Source organism: Cyprinus carpio, chromosome A16 (genome assembly GCF_018340385.1).
Source record: "Cyprinus carpio isolate SPL01 chromosome A16, ASM1834038v1, whole genome shotgun sequence".
Classification (NCBI taxonomy): Eukaryota; Metazoa; Chordata; class Actinopteri; order Cypriniformes; family Cyprinidae; genus Cyprinus; species Cyprinus carpio.
The window spans coordinates 6,866,511-6,888,333 of NC_056587.1; the positions used below are offsets into that span (position 1 = coordinate 6,866,511).

Genomic DNA, 21,823 nt, shown 5'->3' on the forward strand with positions numbered 1-21,823 from the left:
TTTGATTGCATGTGAATGTACAATGATTAATCATTACTTTTTAAAATGTTTTTCAGAATAAAAAAAATAAATGAATTAAGTATAGTAATGTGAGTTGCCGCATTTGACATAACATTTTACAGCCTGAACTAAACTTGCCTTGTCATTAAAGGTTAAAATTAATTTATATTTGAATATATTTGTTGAGCTTGACACAGTATTGAGGACCTGCAGGGGTCCTCTCATAATGTTTGTCACGAGTTGCTACAGTGTGGGAACACAGAGTGAGGAACAAGGAGACCAGGAGTACAAAACCAATGAATTTATTTACATTGCGCGTAGCACAAGGAGTAGACATCAACAATACCGGACGCTGGAATAAACACAGGGAACAGTATTTATACACAGAACAAGATAATAGGAAGATGAGACACACCTGGGATCAATGGAAATTACACGGGGAACACCTGGGATTAAATCAGCATAATCAGGACAGGAACAGGAAACTAACCAAATATGGGCATAGGAAACACATAAGGAGCAAAACACACACAAAACACAGAACAGAGTATGACAATGTTATTATTTATTTATTATTATTTTATTTATTTATTTTTTTGCTTTGAATTGGAGAAAGGTTTTTAAAATATTATGATTTCTTAATTTTCTTCAGGACAGTTGTTTCACCCTGACATTTTTTATATGCCTAAATATGAAATGTAAAATCAACTTTCTAAACAAAATTAGTATCACAATAAAAATATTTTAACTACCTTACACTTAGTTGCTTTCACTTGTACCATTGCTTGGTACATTTTTTGCCAGTGAAATCCAGTCGTTTCTGTAGGAATGCCGGTAATTGGAAATTTTTCATGAGGAGGATTCGTTTGGTCACAAGAATTTGGCACATTGATCAGCAGAAATCTGCTTGGTTTTAAAAGTGACTTGTGTGTGAGCTGTGCTGCATACATCTACATTATTGACAATAGACAATCTTTGGAATTACTTCCTCTTATTTTGCCTAGGAGATCAAATACGCTGCTACTGGCACCCCTTCAAAAAGGCATGCAAATGAATAATCGGTGGGTAGAAAGAAAAGAAACAAATAGTTTCTTGCATCAAACAGGCGCTGCTCATTTGAGTTTGCCTCCAGCTTGCATTGATGCCATTATACCTGAAGAAGGTGGCATTTTTTACAGCCCAAAAGTTTTCACTTTACTTCCAGTAAAAGCCTAAGCACATCTTAATGCCACTAAATGCTACATTTCAATCCTACGTAATGTTCCTCTGCCATTACTCATGTATACGTGCATACGTGCATGTGTGTGCTCACAAGATTACTGAAGGTCTTTCAGTGCAATGGGCAATTAGAACAGAAACTGGTGGTCTTTCCAGCCTGTCTGACTGCATTGACTGATGTGCTGTTTGCTGTTGTCCGGGAACAGAGAGAGAGCATGAAAATCAGCTCATTAAAATGTGCATGTGCATGCACACACACACACACACACACACACACACACACACACACACACACACACACACACACACACACACACACACACACACACACACACACAAACAAACCCTGAATGACCTATTGATTAATTTCTGCCAGAACTGGGTAATTACATGATGTAGTTAGTAACTTAATCCATTACATTAAACATTTAATATAATATAATAGTAATATAATCCAACTACTTTTTGATTACTTTTAGATTACTTTTGACCTAACTCGTTTATTACATTGAATTAAATAGCATAATCGTGTACCATATTGTTATAAACAACATAGAGTATGAAAATATATTCCATTCGTTGTAATTTACAACATGAAGTGCATTAAACATTACATTACATTTAGGTTTCCTAAACTGGGGTTCGTAAAGAAACTGCAGGGGTTTCGTGAGTTTAATGAAAAGCTAATGATTAATTAAATTATAAAAATGTAAAATTAAAATAACATCGATCAAAATAAAATACTTTCTAAAAAATATTTTAAATATTTTATTTGTTTGTGCATTTTATGTGACCAATAACCAACGTCAGGGAACCATGAATGTGCAAGTGTGATGCTTAATTATTAAAATATTTATTTTAAAATCTAATGGGTACTTCAAATAAATGTGTTAGGTGAAAGAGGTTCAGATGACAAAAAAAAATTGTAAATGCCAGTATTACATGTAAATAAAAAATAACGTGAATTTGTGCATTTCAATGTGATTTAGACAAAAGACTTACAATATTTAGTTATAATATGGTTATATAGTAATATATGGTTAAATAACCTACTGAGGGATAATTCAAATAAAACATCAGTAGTTGATGCAGTGTTGAACCACTTCTTAAACTTGAAATGTTTTTTTGTAAATCCAGTAGTCAAATGCTGTGTAGCTACCTGACTAGTGACTGATCTCTGTGTGAATGTCCACAATAACTGGAAGGCTTTCTGAATGTATATAAGCAGTAGGCTATTTAAGAAAGGGATATTTAAAAGATGAAAAAGAGGAATCAGGGAGAATCATGTAATCAATAAAAATATCACTGTAGTCTGATTTTGAGTATTTAAAAAGTAATTTAACCTAATTACAAGTACAGTACTTAAATTTTGTAATCTGATTACATAATCTAGATTACATGTAATCAGTTACTACCCAACTCTGATTACTGCTAACTTGAAATGCACTACTCTTAGTGTATCATTGCAATGAGGTTGTTTTTAGAAGAGTGACGGTGAGATTCCAGTCCGTATGTTGTTGGCAGAAGCATTATAGAAGGTGTGAGATGTTCACACCCATATTTACATACACCTGTGAGTCATGCTTGCAGTTCACACGCTGGCTAAACTACAAGAAACAGACCCTTTATTGGAATTCAGAGTCCAGAGTGGATTTTAAGTATTGATATATGATCAAAGTTAGATGCAAACACCACTTTCTTTCTATTTCAGACAGTACTGTATATTAGGGTCTTCCATGGCTGGTTTAGTCTACACTAGTAAAGTCAATGTTTGAGCACCTGAGTGTTTAAGAAATTGGTGTTTTGTACATAGAATTATATACAGCAATGGTTATGTCTGATATAGTGATTTTTTTGTGTAAATGTTGGTTGAATTTTAAGGGTGTATAAATATTGGAGATGGGATGATTGTGTGCTTTGTTCTTATTGTTTTAGTGTGTGTGTGTGTGTGTGTGTGTGTGTGTGTTTCGGCATGTTCAGAGAGCTGTGTAAGATTGATAACACACACAGGGCAAAGTGACAGGGCTTTAACAGAACAACAATGGGGAAATGTTGGCTCCCAGAATCCTTCTTACACACACTAACACAAAATGTGTGTGTGTGTTTGTATATATATATATATATATATATATATATATATATATATATATATATATATATATATATATATACACACACACACACATACACCATAAAGCCCCATTTAAAAATGCATGTATCCAAATGTTCAAGGGTCTAAATGTATTTATTTACTTTTTTATTTATGTTTTTTTTTTTTGGAAACCCTGCTAATGGCAAGTGAGCATTTACCAGCCATCCATAAATATTACATAAAGGTTGAGAAACAGAATTTCTTATATTCTTGTCATTGTGACAGTGGGACTATTGATCTGTTTTTTTTTTTTTCTTTTTTCATATTATTGACAAAATAATGTCTGTCATCATGACACTCGCATCATCTTATATGAGATGAGCCAGCATTTAGCTCTGTTGATTCAGAGTTGGGAGTTAAATTTCACATGTGTGATTATAATTTTTATCAATCTCTTTCATAATGCATAATTAGTTTGACTTGAACCATATATCAAGTTGCAATTCTTTAAGAAATAACAAGCCACTGCAAAGAAATTCCATCAGGGGCATCTGCAAACAAATGTTGCTGTTTTCTCAGAAATAACATTTCTTAGTCATTTTTGTTTCAGGTATTTTCAGTTAAGTTTTAAAATTAATTTAAATCCTAACTAACACCTTCCATACAATAGAAGTCAATGGGAACCAAGATTATTTAGTTTACATTTAGCAGACACTTTTATCCAAAGCTTACAGTGCATTCAGGCTATACATTTTTTTTTTTATCAGTACATGTGTTCCCTGGGAATTGAACCCACAACCTTCTGCGCTGCTAACACAGTGCTCTACCACTGTATGAAAAAGTCATACAGATTTGAAGTGACATGAGGGTGAGTAATTACTGACATAATTTTCATTTTTGTGTGGACCATCCCTGTACAAATACGTTTTCATTATACACTATACATGCACGTACATACTGTTCACGTATATATTCAACCAACAAACCAGCTCAACACACATAACATTTCGGCATAGTCTGATTGCAATTCATGATTATGCAATATCAAATAACTAAATTAGTGGAATTCATCCACCTTTCCAAGAAGCAAAAAATTAAAATATAAATGCCGCCTTGCGCTTATGTGTAGTATCTCGATAAAACGAACCCATTGAACAGTGCCGTTTGATGTAGGCTGTTTAATTTAAAACTGTATTGTGATGGAAATCAGGGGAGGGAGACAGACAGGGATGAGAAGACAGGGAATCTCCTTGGTGATAATGTAACCCCTCCCCCCCATCAGCCCTCCAGTGACGCAGCAGTCCGTGTGAGTGAGAGAGAGCGGAGCCACGAGGTACTGCTGCCTCAGAGGACGACGTCACCAAGAGCTCCCCCCTCCTCCTCCTCCTGGACCGGGAGGTAAGCAGTCACACACCCATTCTCACATGCGAGCGGCTCTTGAGAGCACGCACAACCCTTTCTCTCTCTCTTCTCTCATTTCTCACTCTTGTCAGTCTGTCTTGCATGTTATCTGTCCAGCCCTGCCTCTTTGTCACTTTATTTTTATCCATCATCTCCCTGAAGTCATTTTCTCTCGTACTCAATCACACACACACACACACACACACACACACACACACACACATTCGTCTGAGGATGTGCTGCATTGCTATGCGCTCTTTCCTATGGATCTGTTTGGCTTGTGAGGGATCTTAAACCAGAAGCTCCAGAGTGCAGAGAGAAGGACGTCAGGCTGTCGTACTGAGACTCCTCGATTCCTCCAGGTCAATGTTGTAAGTCGGCACTGATGCCGACATGGGCAGCAGGCGTGCAGTGGCCCCTGACCCGCACCTGGACAGCAGATTAATGCCGGCCGCTTTGGTGGAACAGGAGGATGACGAAGATGAGGACGAGTCCTCTAATACCAGCAGTGTTGACCGAGCTACCATGCCCACGTTCGACGTGCCGTATTTCCGATACATTGATGAGGAGGGCACGGAGGAAGAGGGCGAGGAGGACGGCTGGTGCAGCAGTCGCTCCCTGTCCTCCATCGAAGAGGAAGACTCCAGTGACTCTTCTGTCTCCCACAGGTACGCTGCCGTGCCCGCCACCCCTGAAAAGGTTCTAGAGCATCTGCTGGGCCACCTGAGGCTGGATGAGGAGCAGAAGAGCCCCCAGAGCAGAGAGACAGGTGAGCCGTAACCTTTCACCTCAGTGGTGATACACGTATAGGGTCAGGTGTTATCTGCAGACTTTGAAAGCAAAATCTGACAGGTGTTTTTGGATTCTGCAGGCAAAGATTCTGTCTGCCTGATCGTATTTCATTTATCAAATAATTCATGACTTGGTATAAGTGTCAGATCAGTGGCTACTATAAGTGGTTTTAGTTCACTGTAGACATCTGAAACTGGACTGTTACTGTTAACAAAATCTAAAACTCTAAAAGTCTTAAAATAAATAAAATTGCAAGGTGAAGTACTAAAAAGGCTAAATCTGAAATAAAAAAATAAAAGTTATTTCAGAAATGTTAAAGCTACCCCCCCCCCCCCCCCCCTAAAAAAAAATAATAAAATAACCACCTAAAAAAAAAAACCTAATAAAATAACCACCTAAAACTATAATAGTATACAATAATACTAAATCAACTTATATCATATAAAATAATAATTTAATTATCATCTTGAAAATGATCGTCCCTTCTAGTTCACCCAAAAATGAAAATTCACACCTTCATGTTGGTCCAAACCTCGAATGACCTTCTTTCTTCTATGGAAAACAAAAGAAGATATTTTGAAAAATGTCTTTTTTCTTCCATACAATGAAAGTCAATAGGGTCCAATTTGTTTTGGCCTTTGACTTTCATTATATGGACGAAGCAGTTTGAAATCTTTTCAAAATATCTTCTTTTGTGTTCGGCAGAAGAAAGAAAGTCGTACAGGGTTGGTATGACATGAAAGTAAATAATGACAGGATTTTCTTTTCTTTTTTTTTTTTTTTGTGAACCGTCCCTTTAATAACTCTTGTTTTAGGAATAGTAGATCTGAATGGTTATAGCATATAGTAATTCTTGAATGGTTATAGCATAATCATATCTGGGTAATATGAGGTAAAAATTATAGTACTATTTAATGTATCCTTTTTGCAGACATACGAAGAGAGGTAGATGTTCTGCCTTCCGGGCTCACATAATTTTGATTTTCCACAAGGAATGGTTGTTGTAAAAGTATTGATTTGTATACTCCATAGGGAACAGAACATCTATGTAGCCCTAAAGCCATTAGGTCTGGGTCAAATATGAGTGAAACTGTGGGATTTGTTCACAGTTTTGTTTTGAAGCTGAACAAAGAAAAGAAAAAAGAAAAAAAAAACATTTTCAAGCTTATTTAAAGTAGTTTGAATGCACTCTGCTTTGGACTCTGAATTGCTGCAGTAGTGTGTGTTATATATCAAGCTATTATGTCTCTCAGACTAGATTAGAGGAATGAGTAAGTGTTCTTCCCCTCAGAAAAAGCCTGACTCTGCGGAGACTGCTCCCCCCTCTTTCTGCATGGCGAGCCAGTCCAGTGGAGTAAGTTCTAACCTCATTAAAGACATTGATAGCTAATCACTATAGTTCAGCTCACTTCTCTGTTGTGCGCACAGAGTCTGTCTGTTTAAATCCTGCACTGCTGCTGCAGTTCTTCTGTTTGCTTTCAATGCAATTCCAGAACTCTCTTCTGCTGAACACAGGAAAAGATTTTGTTTGTACAGTACAACAAGACCACTTATACTCATAAATTAACAAAACGAGTACTTGTATTGTGGAGCGTGAATCTTTTTAAAGAGATAGTTCATCCAAAAATGAAAGTTAATTCAGTTAATTTATTTTTTGTTATGAAAATTCTCATTTATTCAGACTCAGGTTGTTTCAAACATATATGACTGATTTTCTTCTGTGGAGCACTGAAGGATGTTTTCTGAAGGATGTTTACTTAGTTTTTTTTTTTTTTACCGTATAATGCAAGTGGATGAAACTGGAGATTTCAAGCTCCAAAGAGGAAAAAAAGCACCATAAAATAGTCCAAATGCATACTTTTGCAATGGATTTTCAAGTTTCTGAAGCCATACAGTACAGTAGACTTAAAGGGTTACTCCACCCCAAAATGAAAATTTTGTCATTAATTACTTATCCACATGTCATTCCAAGTCCATAAAACCTTTGTTTGTCTTCGGAACACAATTTAAGATATTTTGGATGAAAACCGGGAGGCTTGTGACTGTCCCATAGACTGCCAAGTAAATTACACTGTCAAGGTCCAGAAAAGTATGAAAGACATTGTCAGAAATTTACTTGGCAGTCTATGGGACAGTCACAAGCCTCCCGGTTTTCATCCAACATATCTAAAATTGTGTTCTGAAGACGAACAGTCCCCATTCACTTTCATTGCATGCAAAAGAGCAGCCTGGGCATTCTGCTAAACTTCTTCTTTTGTGTTCTACACCAGAAAGCAATACATCTTCCGAAAGACATCAATTATTATATAGACAAATTTTTTTGTTTAACTATTCCTATAAAAGCTTTGTGCTGTTGAAGCACAGCACACCTCTTATTGCCCCCCTTTTACTATACAAAAAAAAAAAAAATTCTATGACCTGTCAGATAAAGTTGATTCACTCCTAACTGCCTCATAAGCTCTATTTTGCTGGGAGGTTTTTGTCCACACTATAAAGATATTATGGTTTAAATGGTATGAAGGAGAATAAATTAGTTTTTTTTTTTTTTTTATGTATTTTTTTATGCATGGATCACCAGGATTTTGTTTATTTTTTTTTTTGATGCATCATCGTTTTTCTAAGGCTTTTAGTGTGTCTGTGTATGTCTATATTTCATTGTATTGGTACAAAACGGTGTGTTCTTGTGGAAGGAGAGAGACAAAGAAAGAATCAGACAGACAGAAGGAGAGACGGAGATTCCCAGAGGACAGGTCTCAGGGGACATGAAGCTTGCTGGTGTATTATATAGAATTGTCATGCTTGCACAATGCACTCCCCTCACATGTGTAGGGAGTTTGATATGGCTCAGTATTGATTTCATACAGCTTCTGAAGTATCCATTAGCCGATCCAATGTCAATTCCGTGTTTACATCCTGCAGGACAGGCAGCTTCTATAAACAAAGGGATTTAAATGTTTGTTGTTTAACGTATGAAGCTGAAGGGAAGCGTGCAGAGGTTGTTTTATTGTTTTTCCAAATGAAAGCCATCCAGCCAACTGTATCTCCCAGCAGAGCTGGAGCTTTCGGCATCTCCTAATAAATACAGAAACAAGATGTGCAATGACATAAAGAGATTGGTAGTGGTTTGGTACTTTTATGTGTTTCCCTGTGGTTCAATGCTTTTGTTTGTTAAAGATTGTATGGTCAACATTCGGAATAGTGTTTTGTTGTAATGCTGTCATGTGTTTTCTGCTTTTAGTCTGCGCATGTTTGCAAGAGGTTGAAGGATTCCAGAAGAACTCAATTTCATTGCCAATTCGTCTTTGATTATTATTTCGTGATAATGATCATTGATCCTCAAGCCTAGAGCCTATCATTTTATTGTATTTTTAGATTCTAGCATGTTAAATTAATGCAATGTTTCCCATGTGTCCAATTATGGACCATTTTCTCCAGTAATTTTCAGTTTTCAGTGCTCTGCATGTAATAATGAAAAGTCTGTTTACAGATCATTGATTTGATCAGTGATGTGAAATTCCAAAATATATTACTGTTTAAAACTTTAGGGTCAGCAAGATTTTATTATTATTATTATTATTATTATTATTATTATTATTATTATTATTATTAGTATTAGTATTATTATTATTTTAATAAAATAAATTAATAATTTTATTCAGCAAAGACACATTTTGTATTTGTATCATGTATTTACCCAGTGTTCTTTAACATTCCAAGTCGATATTGAACAAATATGATAAAGGATGAACTCATGTGCTTCTGGAAGGGATGCAAATATGTTTTCCCTGATCCAATATCTTCTATTTCAGCCTTAAATGAAGTCAATCACCAGAATAACGCTCTGTTCGGATCTGTGTTCAAGGCCTGCTGAGGATAAATGGCGAGCTCTGGTCAATGAGCGATAATCAAACTCTGTCCACGTGGTTGAAGGAGAGACTTGTGGGAATGGCTTCATTGATGATAAGAACTTAGCTCACACCAGAATTACTGAACACTCCCACGCGAAGCTGTCAGAGCTTATTATTAATGCTTTATGAGCATGATGTATGCAAAACAGAGATGATTTGTGTAAAATACTACTTTTAGACATCAAAAACAAAAGGAGGGGAGTGAGTGTGTATGTGTGCTTTTCAAGAATGCTGGTAAATTTGGGGCAAACACTTAATGAGATGAAGCTGTTTAAAGTCAATCATCTGTCTCACCCTCTCATTAACTGTAACAGTCTCATTTTCTGTTTTCGGCATTCTTGGGTTTCTTGCATGCATCTGTCAATATCATAAGCAGTTGACCGGCTCTGTGCTTGCAAAGCCATGAACTCTGGTATCCCTCAGCTGTCCATCAAAGCATCAGACAGCAGCTCATTTGACCTCCAGGGTTTGCCTCAGTCATTGAGATGCTCATTAACTCGTTTTTTTGTACATCATGTTTTAAAGTCAAGCTGTCATACTCTGTCTGATCGTTCCTATAGTGTGGGCGGAAGAGCTTGAAAGATGTAAGAGACCCCGAGAATATAGTTAGACCTACTTTTTCACTAAAAGAGGAAACACGAAACCTTGTTTCTGCTGTCATTTAGCCAAGGTTTTTGCAACAAAATTCTCTTGTAAGACAGTTTCCTATATAATGTGAGTTTCCAGATGTCTTAGTATTCATAATGATTGCAAATGGCATCTTCTCAGGAACCATGTCCTGAAACACTTTTAGCGGTTAGTTTTTTTTTTTTTTTTTATGAATATCATCAACATCAAAAATAAATAAATAAATAAATAAATAACTAAAGCAAATCTGATCCAAATCAGCTTTTTAATGAGACATCATTTTCATTACAATTACGCACACTACCATGATGAATGATTTATTTATTTATTTACTTTCATTTTTTAAATAATAAAGTATCTTTTTCAAATAATTCTGCTTCACATTCACATTAAGACATATTCGTTTAGATTTAAATAAATGTAAATTAAAAGGAGTACAACAAATAAGTCAATGATGGATAAATACAACTTTATATCCTATACTGTATATATATATATATATATATATATATATATATATATATATATATATATATATATATATATATATATTAGGGCTGTCAAATGATTAATCACGATTAATCACATCTCCAAATAAAAGTTTTGTTTACAGAATATATGTGTGTGTACTGTTTATATTTATTATGTATATATAAATACACACACACATGCATGTATATATTTAAGAAGAATATGTTATGTTTATATATTAAATATATTTATATATAATATAAAATATAAGAATATAAATATATACATGTATATACATGTAAATATTTTCTAAATATATAATTTATGTGTGTGTATTTATATATACATAATAAATATACCCTGTACACATACATATATTATGTAAACAAAACTTTTATTTTGGATGTTATTAATCGTGATTAATCATTTGACAGCCCTAAATATATATATATATATATATATATATATATATATATATATATATATATATATATATATATATTTATGATATTTTATATATATATATATATATATATATTAATGGGAGAATGATATTTATTTATTGTGTACAGTATGTTACAATAATGAGAATTTGGTGCAAATTGTATATATATATATATATATATATATATATATATATATATATATATCGTATTATTATTTTAGGGAGAAATATGACCTGGATCTTCATAGGCTTTGTAAGAGTCATCTGTGACTTACCTCACTGCAATCTTTATATCTTATTGGCCTTATGCGTCAGTGAAATAAGTGTGCAGTTTTGTCTTTGAACTTCTGTTTTTGTGGTAGATCTATAGCATTGCTGTTGAAGAGTAATTAGCTGGTGAAGTGGATTTACTTATTATAAAGTTAATGAAACTTATAATGTGCATTGTAATGTTTGAAGTGGATGTCATATCAAATGTCAGTAGACTGAGAAGATTTTAAAATGAGCGGTTGATTCATACATTCGTACGACCTTACCTTCACACTGTGGAAATACGAATGGAAAACAATGAACACAGCGCTGAAAAGGGGCGGCACTACATCGGGTCTGTATATATATATCTGATCTAGATTCAGTCTACACTCTTAGTCATGGTCAGTTGATTGGTTTGCTACATGCACAATTACCATGGAGTGAAAACAGTTTTTACAAAGCAAGTCAAGTATGTCTAATCCTCTGCTGGTCTCACACTTTCCCAGAGGCAGAGAATAAGGTTTTTTGTCTAGGAAAAGTGGCACGTTGAGCTGTGTTAAAGTCCTCCATTCTTCAGATAATGAAAAATGCATCCTGTTTTATTGATAGTAGAAAAAATTAGCTGGAGAAGTGAAGTGCGAGTGAAGTTTATCTGCTGCTGCAGAGTGAGCCTGTAATGAGAATTCTTGTGAAAGTGCTTCTGCAAATTAGTGCATCTATGTGTGTGCGTTTGCTTGCAGCTGCTGATTGGATGATAAGATTTAGTTGAACTAGTTTAGCACCGTTTCGAGTTACACAGCACAAGAAAACTAGATCATGAAAATGCGCACTTGCAGTGTTTCAGTGATTACAGTGGGATTGTTCAAGCTTTATATTCCTTCCCAGGTGTGAGTGAATGTGTTTGGTGAAAGTGCAGCTTTTTCGGTAAAAACAAATAATAATTTAAACGTCTCTGATTGCGTTCTTTTGTGAAGAACAAACTACTTAACTATTGAAAATCATACTGTATGTTTGCAGGTGTAGTATAATTACATAAACATACTATATCTGCCATGTTGCTGTTGAATTCTGCATCCTTTGAGCCGCTGCAACTGTGAAAGCAGTTTACTGAAAAGTACAGTTTTACTCTCCCTCAAGTCATCCTAGGTTTATATGACTTTCTTCTTTACAATCAGAGTTATATTTATATTTATATATATATAAAAAAATGTCCTGTGTTTTCAGTGATGTGTGGTGGAGGTTTTTGGTAGTTGAGATTTTGATACATAAATCATTAAAAGTGCTCCACACGGCTCTGGGGGGTTAATAAAGGCCTTCTGAAGTGACTTCAATGCATTTGTGTAAGAAAAATATCCATATTTAAAACTTTATAAACCATAATCTCTGGCTCCGTGTGGAGTTCTTGTATGATGGATGGATGCACTTTATTTTGCTTCAAACTCTTGACCACCATTCATTGCCATTTTAAAGCTTAAAAGAGCCAGGACATTTTTTAATAACTCCAATTGTATTCATCTGAAAGAAGAAAGTCTTATACACCTACGATGGCTTGAGGGTGAGTAATGGACTAATTTTCAATTTTAGGTGAACTATCCCTTTAAGGCTGCTTATATATAACAGTATTACCACACACCTTTTTCTCTTCATGGTGCTTTCTGTCCATTTGTTTTGGTGTGTCTGGCGCCTGCTAAACCGACAATAAGGAGGAAAGCTTGAACTAATTGTGAAAATGGCCATAGAATGTCAGCAGGTGTAGTACGTCATTCAGTGTCATGACTGTTTTCAGAAGTCATACTCATTTGACATACTCTGTTTTGCATTCTGCAACAGCGTTGGAAAATATGCATATTTGGACACCATATCTGTCTGTGTGAGCGAGCACCATTGGCAGCGGTGTGTACAGCTGCTCGCTGCAGATTACCATAATGATGCGAGCAGTTCAGTAGAGCAGAACGCACAAAGCTCAAGGAAGTAAGTGTGAAATTAAGGGCGAATTTACAACAGTGCCAATGCAGCATGCTCACACCGCAGCCCGCAGAAAGAGAGTCACTAATAGGATTTACAGCTTATGGAGGAATCCCTCTATCACTATAAACTGCTTCAGAAAACACTCAACTCATTCATAATGTTCTCTTTCTCTCCGTTCCACCCTCCTTCCCTCTTACTTTGCTCTGAGTTGGATAAGCCTAATTTAGCAGTAATTGGAATAAACATCAGACTGCCTGAAATCTGACTGTGAGAAATAGCTGCAGTCTGTTAGTTTGGCTTAATTACATTTTCAGGGAATCCTAAGACCTGCATTTATACTTACCTTTTACTTAGTATTAGCACACAAAATCGCTAGCACTTTATATCTCCTCTGACTTTTAATTGTATAATTCATTACACAAACACACACACACACACACACACACACACACACACACACACACACACAGACACACACACATATATGTGTGTATATATGTGTGTGTGTGTGTGTGTGTGTGTGTGTGTGTGTGTGTGTTTTAAGTCTAAATCTTATTCATACTGTAATTGTCAGATTTATGCTTAAAGAGATGTTTGTGCATCTTTTGAAGGCTTTTGAAGTAATTCATAATGATTTGAGGGACAAATCTGATCTGTTTCATTACCAGTTTACAGGTATATTTGATTTTGGTGATAATGTTTATTGATCCTCTCGCCAAGAGGGTGGATTGGTTTATTGTATTTTTGCATTCGGTTATGCGTTCAGTGAATGTAATGTTTCATCTGTGTCTAATTATGAACCATTTTCTCTAATAATGATTATAACTTCAATTTAAAGTGGCAAAATCACTTTGAAAATCATTATTTTGTGTGTCTTGTTGATAAAGGTTTCAATATAGAAACTTATATGTACAGATTATCCTCTCATTAATATTTTTTCACAGGTTTTTAAAATGCCTTTTACATTACAAATTATATGATTTGAGTAAGAAGTTTGATTGAAAAATAAACAAGTGAAGCAAAACAGTAGGTTTTGCTCAGTGTTGTTACATTTGTTGGAAGGTGTTCAGAATGTTCGTTGAAGGCATCTACGTAAATTACTCACAAGCCAAAAACAGATTATGAAATGATGCACAATTCAGAGGCTTAGATGTAGAGATTCTGAAGATCCGTAGATCAGATGAGAATATCAATTGATGTCTGTAAGAGCAAATGGTGACATTTAGATTCCTGCAGAGTAAATTAAAGTGGAATGAGCAGTGAATGCACATCAGTCATTTGGGCCTTACCAGAGTAATAGTGGTTCAGTGGGATCAGCAGAGAGGGCAGGGGTATTAACGACCATTTAATGCCCTGCTCTCCCTTTTTTCACTTCTTGTTCACTTTTTCTTTATTTTGCCTCTTTCTTTTGTCTCTGTATTATTAGTTGTAAGATGTAGTGGTAAGGGCTCACTAATCACAAGATCCATGACCCAGCAGCATTTTTACCCAATAGCAAGACAGTTGAGTCCAAGTGGACTGTCCCAGTAAAATGTCTTGGACGCATGTCAAAGTTGTGGAATTACTGCTGAAATTACTTAGAGCAGTGTCCATGTTTTACAATCGAATTCTTTAACTGATAACGGTTAACTGTTGGGGAATAACATCTGATGTGTTACATTATATTAGATCTGTGCTTTACAGTAGGTTTTAATATACAGGCCATCTGTCTCATTAATGTTAATCAAACAATAAAAGAAATAAGGGAATCAGTTAATGTTTTAGATTGAACCTCTTTATTTGTAAAGACTTTATTTGTATTTTTTTTTAAATAACAATAACATTTTTGAAAATCTGCTCATTGTGGCTCATTTTGCCAGCACATATACAGTATAAAATAATAATAATTATATATAATAATTTGAAATATTAGTTATAATAATAATAATAATAATAATAATAATAATAATAATAATAAAAAGTTTTTGGAAGAAGTCTCTGCTAACCAAGGCTGCATTTATTTGATCAATACAGTAAAAAATATACAATATCATATAGAAATATTATGAAATATTATTACAATTTAAAATAAATTTACAAATTTTTATTTTAAAATATGTTGTAAAATGTAACATATGCCTGATGGCAAAGCTGAATTTTCAGCAGCCATTACATATTTTTTTTTTTTTTTTTTTTGTGAATTTTTATTTTTTGTTGTGTTTTTTGGTGTTTTTTTTTTTTGTCTGTGATTTTTTTTTTTTTTTTCAGGAAGTCCAAAAACAGCATTTATTTGAAATAGAAATCTTTTTCTAACATTATAAACATCTTTTGTAAACATTATAAACATTGCTTAACATATAATTAAGCCTAATAAACTTTTTTTTTTTTTTAAAACAGCTTTGAATAGTGAGTTGATCGGATCTGTTTAGATCCATTCATTTATGAATTTCTCAATTGCCGCCATCGCTGTGCAGTGGGATTAAAAACATTGGCAGTCTTGCTCAAGGTCACCACGCACCGAGCGCTCGTTCCTTTAGTCATACTTTCACAGCGAGATGATGTATGAACAGCGGCACTGAACGCTTCCGGGCAAACACAGCTCTAATTAAAGTGGTGCAATAGTAAAGTGTGATAATGTAGGAGAAAGGAGGTCAGGAGAAAAGAGAGAGCAGAAGAAAACAAACAAGAGCACATGTAAACTGCCTGTTGGGTTTGATTCAGCTGTTCTGAATTTTTCATGATGCTACATGCACCAGAGTCTTAACGTTTACCATCTCAATGTAGCTGCGGTGATTTACTTTGTGAAACCATCCAGTTTTAAGGAATAGTTTGCCCCAAAATGAAATGTTGGCCAGTGTTTATTCATCTCCATGTCTTTCGTAAAGCATATTTTCTTCCATGGAACACAAAAAGGATTTTTGACAGAATGTTCAAGCTGCTCTGTTCAATACAGTAAAAGTGAATGGTGACTACAGATGTCAACTAATTATTTTTCAGTGAATTATATTTTGTTTTTGTTTTTTCACATACAAAGAAATTGTATGACTTGACTTGTATAGCACTTCAGTCATATGAAATGATCATATGATTCATTTATGCTTTTTTTCGAGCCCCATCCACCATCATTATTTGAAAAAGAGCAGCATAGACATTCTTCAAAATGTCTCCTCTGACAAAACGAATAATACTGAAAAGACATAAGGGTGAAATATTCATTTAAAATCATAAAAGCATTTTTCATTATGATGTTTCTCCAGAGTTTTTCATGATTTTGTGTTGTTTTCTTACTAAAATGTCTAATATGTGTTACATGTTCTGTTCTTTTTCAGAGAATCTATTGGATGACTTTCTGCTGACGTACCCTGTGATTATGTCCACCAGTGACCTGTGCCAAGCACTACTCGGTCAATATCCTTCTCATGATATGCACACATGCTCTCTTATGCTTCATTGCTGATGTTGTTTTTGCTATAACAGCTGCCTTTAAAGGTGAGCTGTGCTTCCAGTACAATATAAACAACCACTTAAAAGTTTGGGGTCAGTAATATTTTCATGTTTTTAAAAGCAGTCTCTTATGCTGACCACGGCTGCATTTGTTTGATTAAAAATATAGTAAAAACTTTAATATTGCAAAATATCAATAAAATTTAAAAGAATGGTTTTCATTTTTAATATATTTTAAAATGTAATTTATTCACTATGTTACACATGTTCTTTTACATGATCTTAACAACACGATCTAGCTGGCGTTAAATCACTTAACAAATTCCACGCTGTTTAGCCGAGGGCACGCAATTAATTTTATTTTATGTTACCGATGTTATTTTAATTTAACACAGAAAATTCAGCCGCAGGCATTTCCTGCTTGCTCTGAACCGTGTGTGAGCAGTCTAGCATGCTGGAATAGATTTGATGCCTTAACTGCTCCTGGTCCACCTATTGTTCAAAGAAAGACAGGATGAAAGAGGAGGGGAGAGACACTCTGCTTAGGAAACGAAAAGTGCTGCACCTGCTGTCCCAGTGGAGCTCGCTGTGCACAGACCTGCCCCGGGACAACGAGCACGCCAAACTATTCCTCAAGGTACGGATGGAGAGAAGGGAGGGGATTATTTCTGGAAATACAAAAATGCCACCACCCCTACAATGAGGACGAGATCGCGAGATTATTGCTGGCTTCAGAGGATTTTTATATGCCCTCAGACATTTTCATTATCATACACTGCATGTGAACATGTATCTCAGTGAAATGGTGCGCACTTATCCATTTTTGTTATTTATATAAATGAAATTAATCTAAATTTTTAAGATGCCATAGTAATAAGTTACACCCCATTTACAATCTAAAAATGTGAATCTTGTGTTCATTTTACATTTGCAGACTCTGTACAGATACGTTCTGGATGATCTCTATGAGTTTCCATCGCTGGAGAAGGATCTGAAAGAACTTCAGAAACTTCTACGGATGCAAAGGAGACAGTGAGTCACCGCATCGCCACAATCACACCACAGCTTATGTTTTATTAGGCTTAAATGACCCATTTCTCATTCATAACTGATTTCTGGAAAGCTCGTTGTTATGGAAGATATTTTAAGATGCATTCATTATATTTGCACAATCACGCTCCTAAAAACAAATTAAGAGGCAGAAAAAGACAGAGGGATGCTCTATAAATCATGCTGGAGACGTTTTTTTCCATGCAACCCTTTTTCCAGCCCAACATGACTTGGTTTTCCTCGACTTCCTCCCTTTGTGTGTTCCCTGCGAGACATGATGAGAAATAGAGTAACAGAGAGATGATAGCAGAGTGAAATTATGTTACACAGAAGCTCTGCTGTGTGTGATTCTCATCTCACAGTCTGTTGACATGTGAAACCCTCATCAGTCAGTCCCAGATGAGAGGTTCTGCTGTGGGTATTTAACTGAGCTTTAATTTGTTGAAAAGGATTTAGAAGACTTTGGCTTCTTTTGAATTTCTCTCAACAGAAATTAACTGCAACAAGCCTGTACATTGAAAGATCTACAAAATGCACACTATTTTACATCAGAAGTCAAGGGCACACAATCTTTGACAGCAATAATGGCAATATTTAGCACCTAGTACCACCTTTGTCCAAGGGAATAAGCCACATTATAACACTGGGTGTCAAAAAAAAGAAAGAAAAATCAATTCAAACTGAGATGCATGTGCCCTTTCAGATTTTTGAGTGTTTTTTTTTTTTAAATGCAGCTTCCATAATTCCAAAATAATATTATATTATATTATATTATATTATATTATATTTATATTATATTATATTATATTATATTATATTATATTATATTATATTATATTATATTATATTAAAATAATTAGCATTTTCTTATTTTAGAGCTTCCATTTCTCAATAAAAATGCATGTGACTCATTGGCTGTCAGCTTATATATATATATATATATATTATATTATATTATATTATAATATATATATATATATATATACTTATATATATATATATATATAATAAATCAGTGCTGATTAATGCCAAGTTTAGTCATTTGTTGTATTGTAATACTGATTTTTTAAATATATATATATGTATATACAAACACACACAACAATCTAATTTCATAATTATTTTTGTTATCCTTTTATTATACTCTAATCCATTACAATACACTACAACACTAATACACTATGAAATTCTACAAAGTACTGAAAATCTCTCGTTTAGTTTTTTTTTTTCTTTTTTCTTGTTTGGTCATGTCTCACATCACCTTGCTTTCTGAAGCCTGGACAGCCATGGTTATACAGTATTACAGTAAGGTCAAGGTCAGGCTTTTTGGGTGAATAAACCTTCAACTTTATTAACACAGAATTGGGAAAGGAGCTTTGTAATATTCAGATCAGACTGATCCGGACTGAGCAGAATGAATGAATTCCAGCAGGTCAAAGAGCTTAGCATATGAGCTCTTTATCAGAATTTCTGTTTAGTAAGCAGAAGTCCTGGCGTTGACCACTCGGCTATACATCACACGCCTGCTGGTGCTTCATAAAAGACCAATGATTAATTAGAGAGGCATCAGATGAGGAATATGGAGACTATAAAGCTCCCGCCAATTGTCCATTTTTATCAGGCTGTTTAATTAGAATGAGGTGTGCATGGATGAGGACGTTTTGCGCTTTCATTTAGATGAGGCAATCAGTAAATCACGTTGTGTCAGACTTTAATGTTAGCGCTGATGATTCAGGCCTGATCTGAATGAGAAAAGGCTTTTTACGACCGTTCCTCACAGCGGGTGGGAGATGCCATCTTGCAGAATTGATATAATGGCACATTTATATTGCAAGTGATCCCTTTGGCTCATTCTTCTCTGTTTTTTTCTGTCTCCCTCGTCTTACTACCCCTCAGCACGGTAGATGAATACTCTCCACAAAGGAAGGTAAGAGTTAAGACCATCTGTTGTATTACCTGCACAAAGTCTCAATGAAGCCTTCTCAGTATACATTGTACTAGCGGGGGAAGTTGTGGCCTAATGGTTAGAGAGTTTGACTCTTAAACCTAAGGTTGTGGGTTTGAGTCTCGGTACGGCAATACTACGACTGAGGTGCCCTTGAGCTAGGCACCACACTCCCAACTGCTCCCCTGGTGCCACAGCATAAATGGCTGCCCACTGCTCCGGGTGTGTATTCACGGTGTGTGTGTGCACTTTGGATGGGTTAAATGCAGAACACGAATTCTGAGTATGGCTTATCATACTTGGCTGTATGTCACGTCACTTGTCTCTTTGATTGAACTCCATGTGTTTTAAAGAGGATATGTATCAGGGAAAGCTTGTTTAGAAATCAATATATTGACACTTAAGAGTCATTGTATTAACACTTGAACACACTTGAGACTTTGTGATTTAAAAAAGCAAATGCAGGACATTTCAGGCTTCTGTCACTTCTATCATTTGCATTTCAACAAAGAAAAAAAAAATAATAAAAAAACAAACTTCATCCTAAAGTAACTTGCAAGTTTCAACCACAGGTGGTGATAGAGAGGTTTTCCAAAATGGGCTTAAGAAATAGCATTAAAATGTGAAATATGGATCCGTTCACACCAAGGACAATAACAATAACTATAAAGTTTTAATTCCACACCACGACTATAATTATATCAACACAGAAAAACGCTATAGTTGAAATCACTTTCAAAAGCTAGTCAGCCAATCAGAATCCATCCTGCTTAAAGAGCTCAAGCATTTAAAGCGGCTGCTTTACCTATTAGGTGAAATTAGCTTTTATTTTGATATTTTTAGCTTTATTTTTTACAATTGTATTCCAAGTTGTACTTATTTTGTGCTGTTTTTTTAAATTAATATTTAACTTTATTTTTCAGCAATTATAGTCATTACCTTTATGCATTTGCATTTAGCAGATGTATAGTATTAGTATAGTAATATAGTATAGTAATTCACATGTTCATTTCAAATGTTTTATTTTTTATATTATAATTAGATTTCATCTGTATTTTAATTGAAATATTTCAGTTAATGTTTTCATTAATCATTAATCAGTTTTAATTGTTTTAGTTTTACTTAACAACAACACTACTATTTTCAAGACTGAAATGATGAGTTGTACAATGTCAGGCTTTCACCGTTTTGTGTGTGTGTGTGTGTGTGTGTGTGTGTGTATTTCTCATAAACAATAATATTCTCAATGCCACACATTTACTATCTTCCAGAATAAAGCTCTTTTCCACCAGCTGAGTCTGAAGGAGAACTGGCACCCTGTGAGAGGAGCTCAGAGGGAGAGGAAGGAAGGTAAGCTCATAAAATATTCCCTCATATTTCTCTCCTACACTCTCATAGCGATTTGACTGCCTGCAGAGCTGCTGGAGACCCACGGAAGGTTGTTTATGAATAACAGCACATGAGAATCTTATTTTATAGCATTTTTATGAGAACTGGTGCCTTATTCATGCAGTGTTGGGTGTGTGTGTGTTTCTCCTCAGTGCTGTGTCGTGTGTATGTGACCATAGACTCATACGTGAGTGTAAGGACCCATAGCGAGGTGTCCGTGCAGGAACTGCTGAGCACTGTGGCTGAAAGGCTCGACTGTGCTGAAGACGACATGGTGTTGATGGCCGTCATGTATCCTGGAGGTCTGAGCAAGTTCATTCATCTGTCTATTTTCATATTGATTGAAATCACTGCAGCTTTGTGTTTGTTTATGAGACATCCCTGTCTGCAGGGGTGCCATCATGCTTTTAAACAAGTTATTAGGGTACAACAGAGCTTAAAGCCTGTCTTAAAGGTGCTGTATGTAATTGTTTTGACTGTTCTGAAGCATAAAAAATACCATATGTTTGCAGATATAACAAGTTCACATACTTGTTTCTCCGAAAAATGTGCATTCAGTGTCGAAATGTCTGCTTTTGTTTTGGTCTGTGCGATTTCGCCCACTGCCGATTTACCCAATAGTTTTTCCACAAACTGGGTTGCCAGTTGGCAGAAAACACAGCGTACTGCAGTTCTCAATCTGGCAACCCGCATGAGTGTAGAGTCTGAGGACCGGAGACAGGAAAAGCAACTTATTTTGAAGCCAATATTTTGAATTTGGACTGCAGTATCCATTTCACCCGCTAGCTGTCAAAATTACATACTGCACCTTTAAGGATTTTTTTTTTTTTTTTTTGATCACT

At 35.1% G+C, this 21,823-nt stretch overlaps 1 protein-coding gene across 2 annotated transcripts in view; it reads left to right on the plus strand.

Moving 5' to 3' along the window:
* Positions 1-21,823, plus strand: part of LOC109070602 (rap guanine nucleotide exchange factor 5-like) — a 48,433-nt gene that overhangs the window by 18,875 nt on the left and 7,735 nt on the right. Inside the window, exons 8-15 of one of the 2 annotated variants that reach the window (XM_042772292.1) lie at positions 4,593-4,708; positions 5,380-5,480; positions 16,483-16,561; positions 17,090-17,234; positions 17,532-17,629; positions 19,544-19,574; positions 20,864-20,942; positions 21,134-21,283. In XM_042772292.1, coding sequence (XP_042628226.1) covers positions 4,593-4,708; positions 5,380-5,480; positions 16,483-16,561; positions 17,090-17,234; positions 17,532-17,629; positions 19,544-19,574; positions 20,864-20,942; positions 21,134-21,283 — 799 coding nt within the window. Of the gene's footprint in view, positions 1-4,592; positions 4,709-5,319; positions 5,481-16,482; positions 16,562-17,089; positions 17,235-17,531; positions 17,630-19,543; positions 19,575-20,863; positions 20,943-21,133; positions 21,284-21,823 lie in introns of both variants that reach the window. The other variant, XM_042772293.1, reaches the window with a different exon arrangement.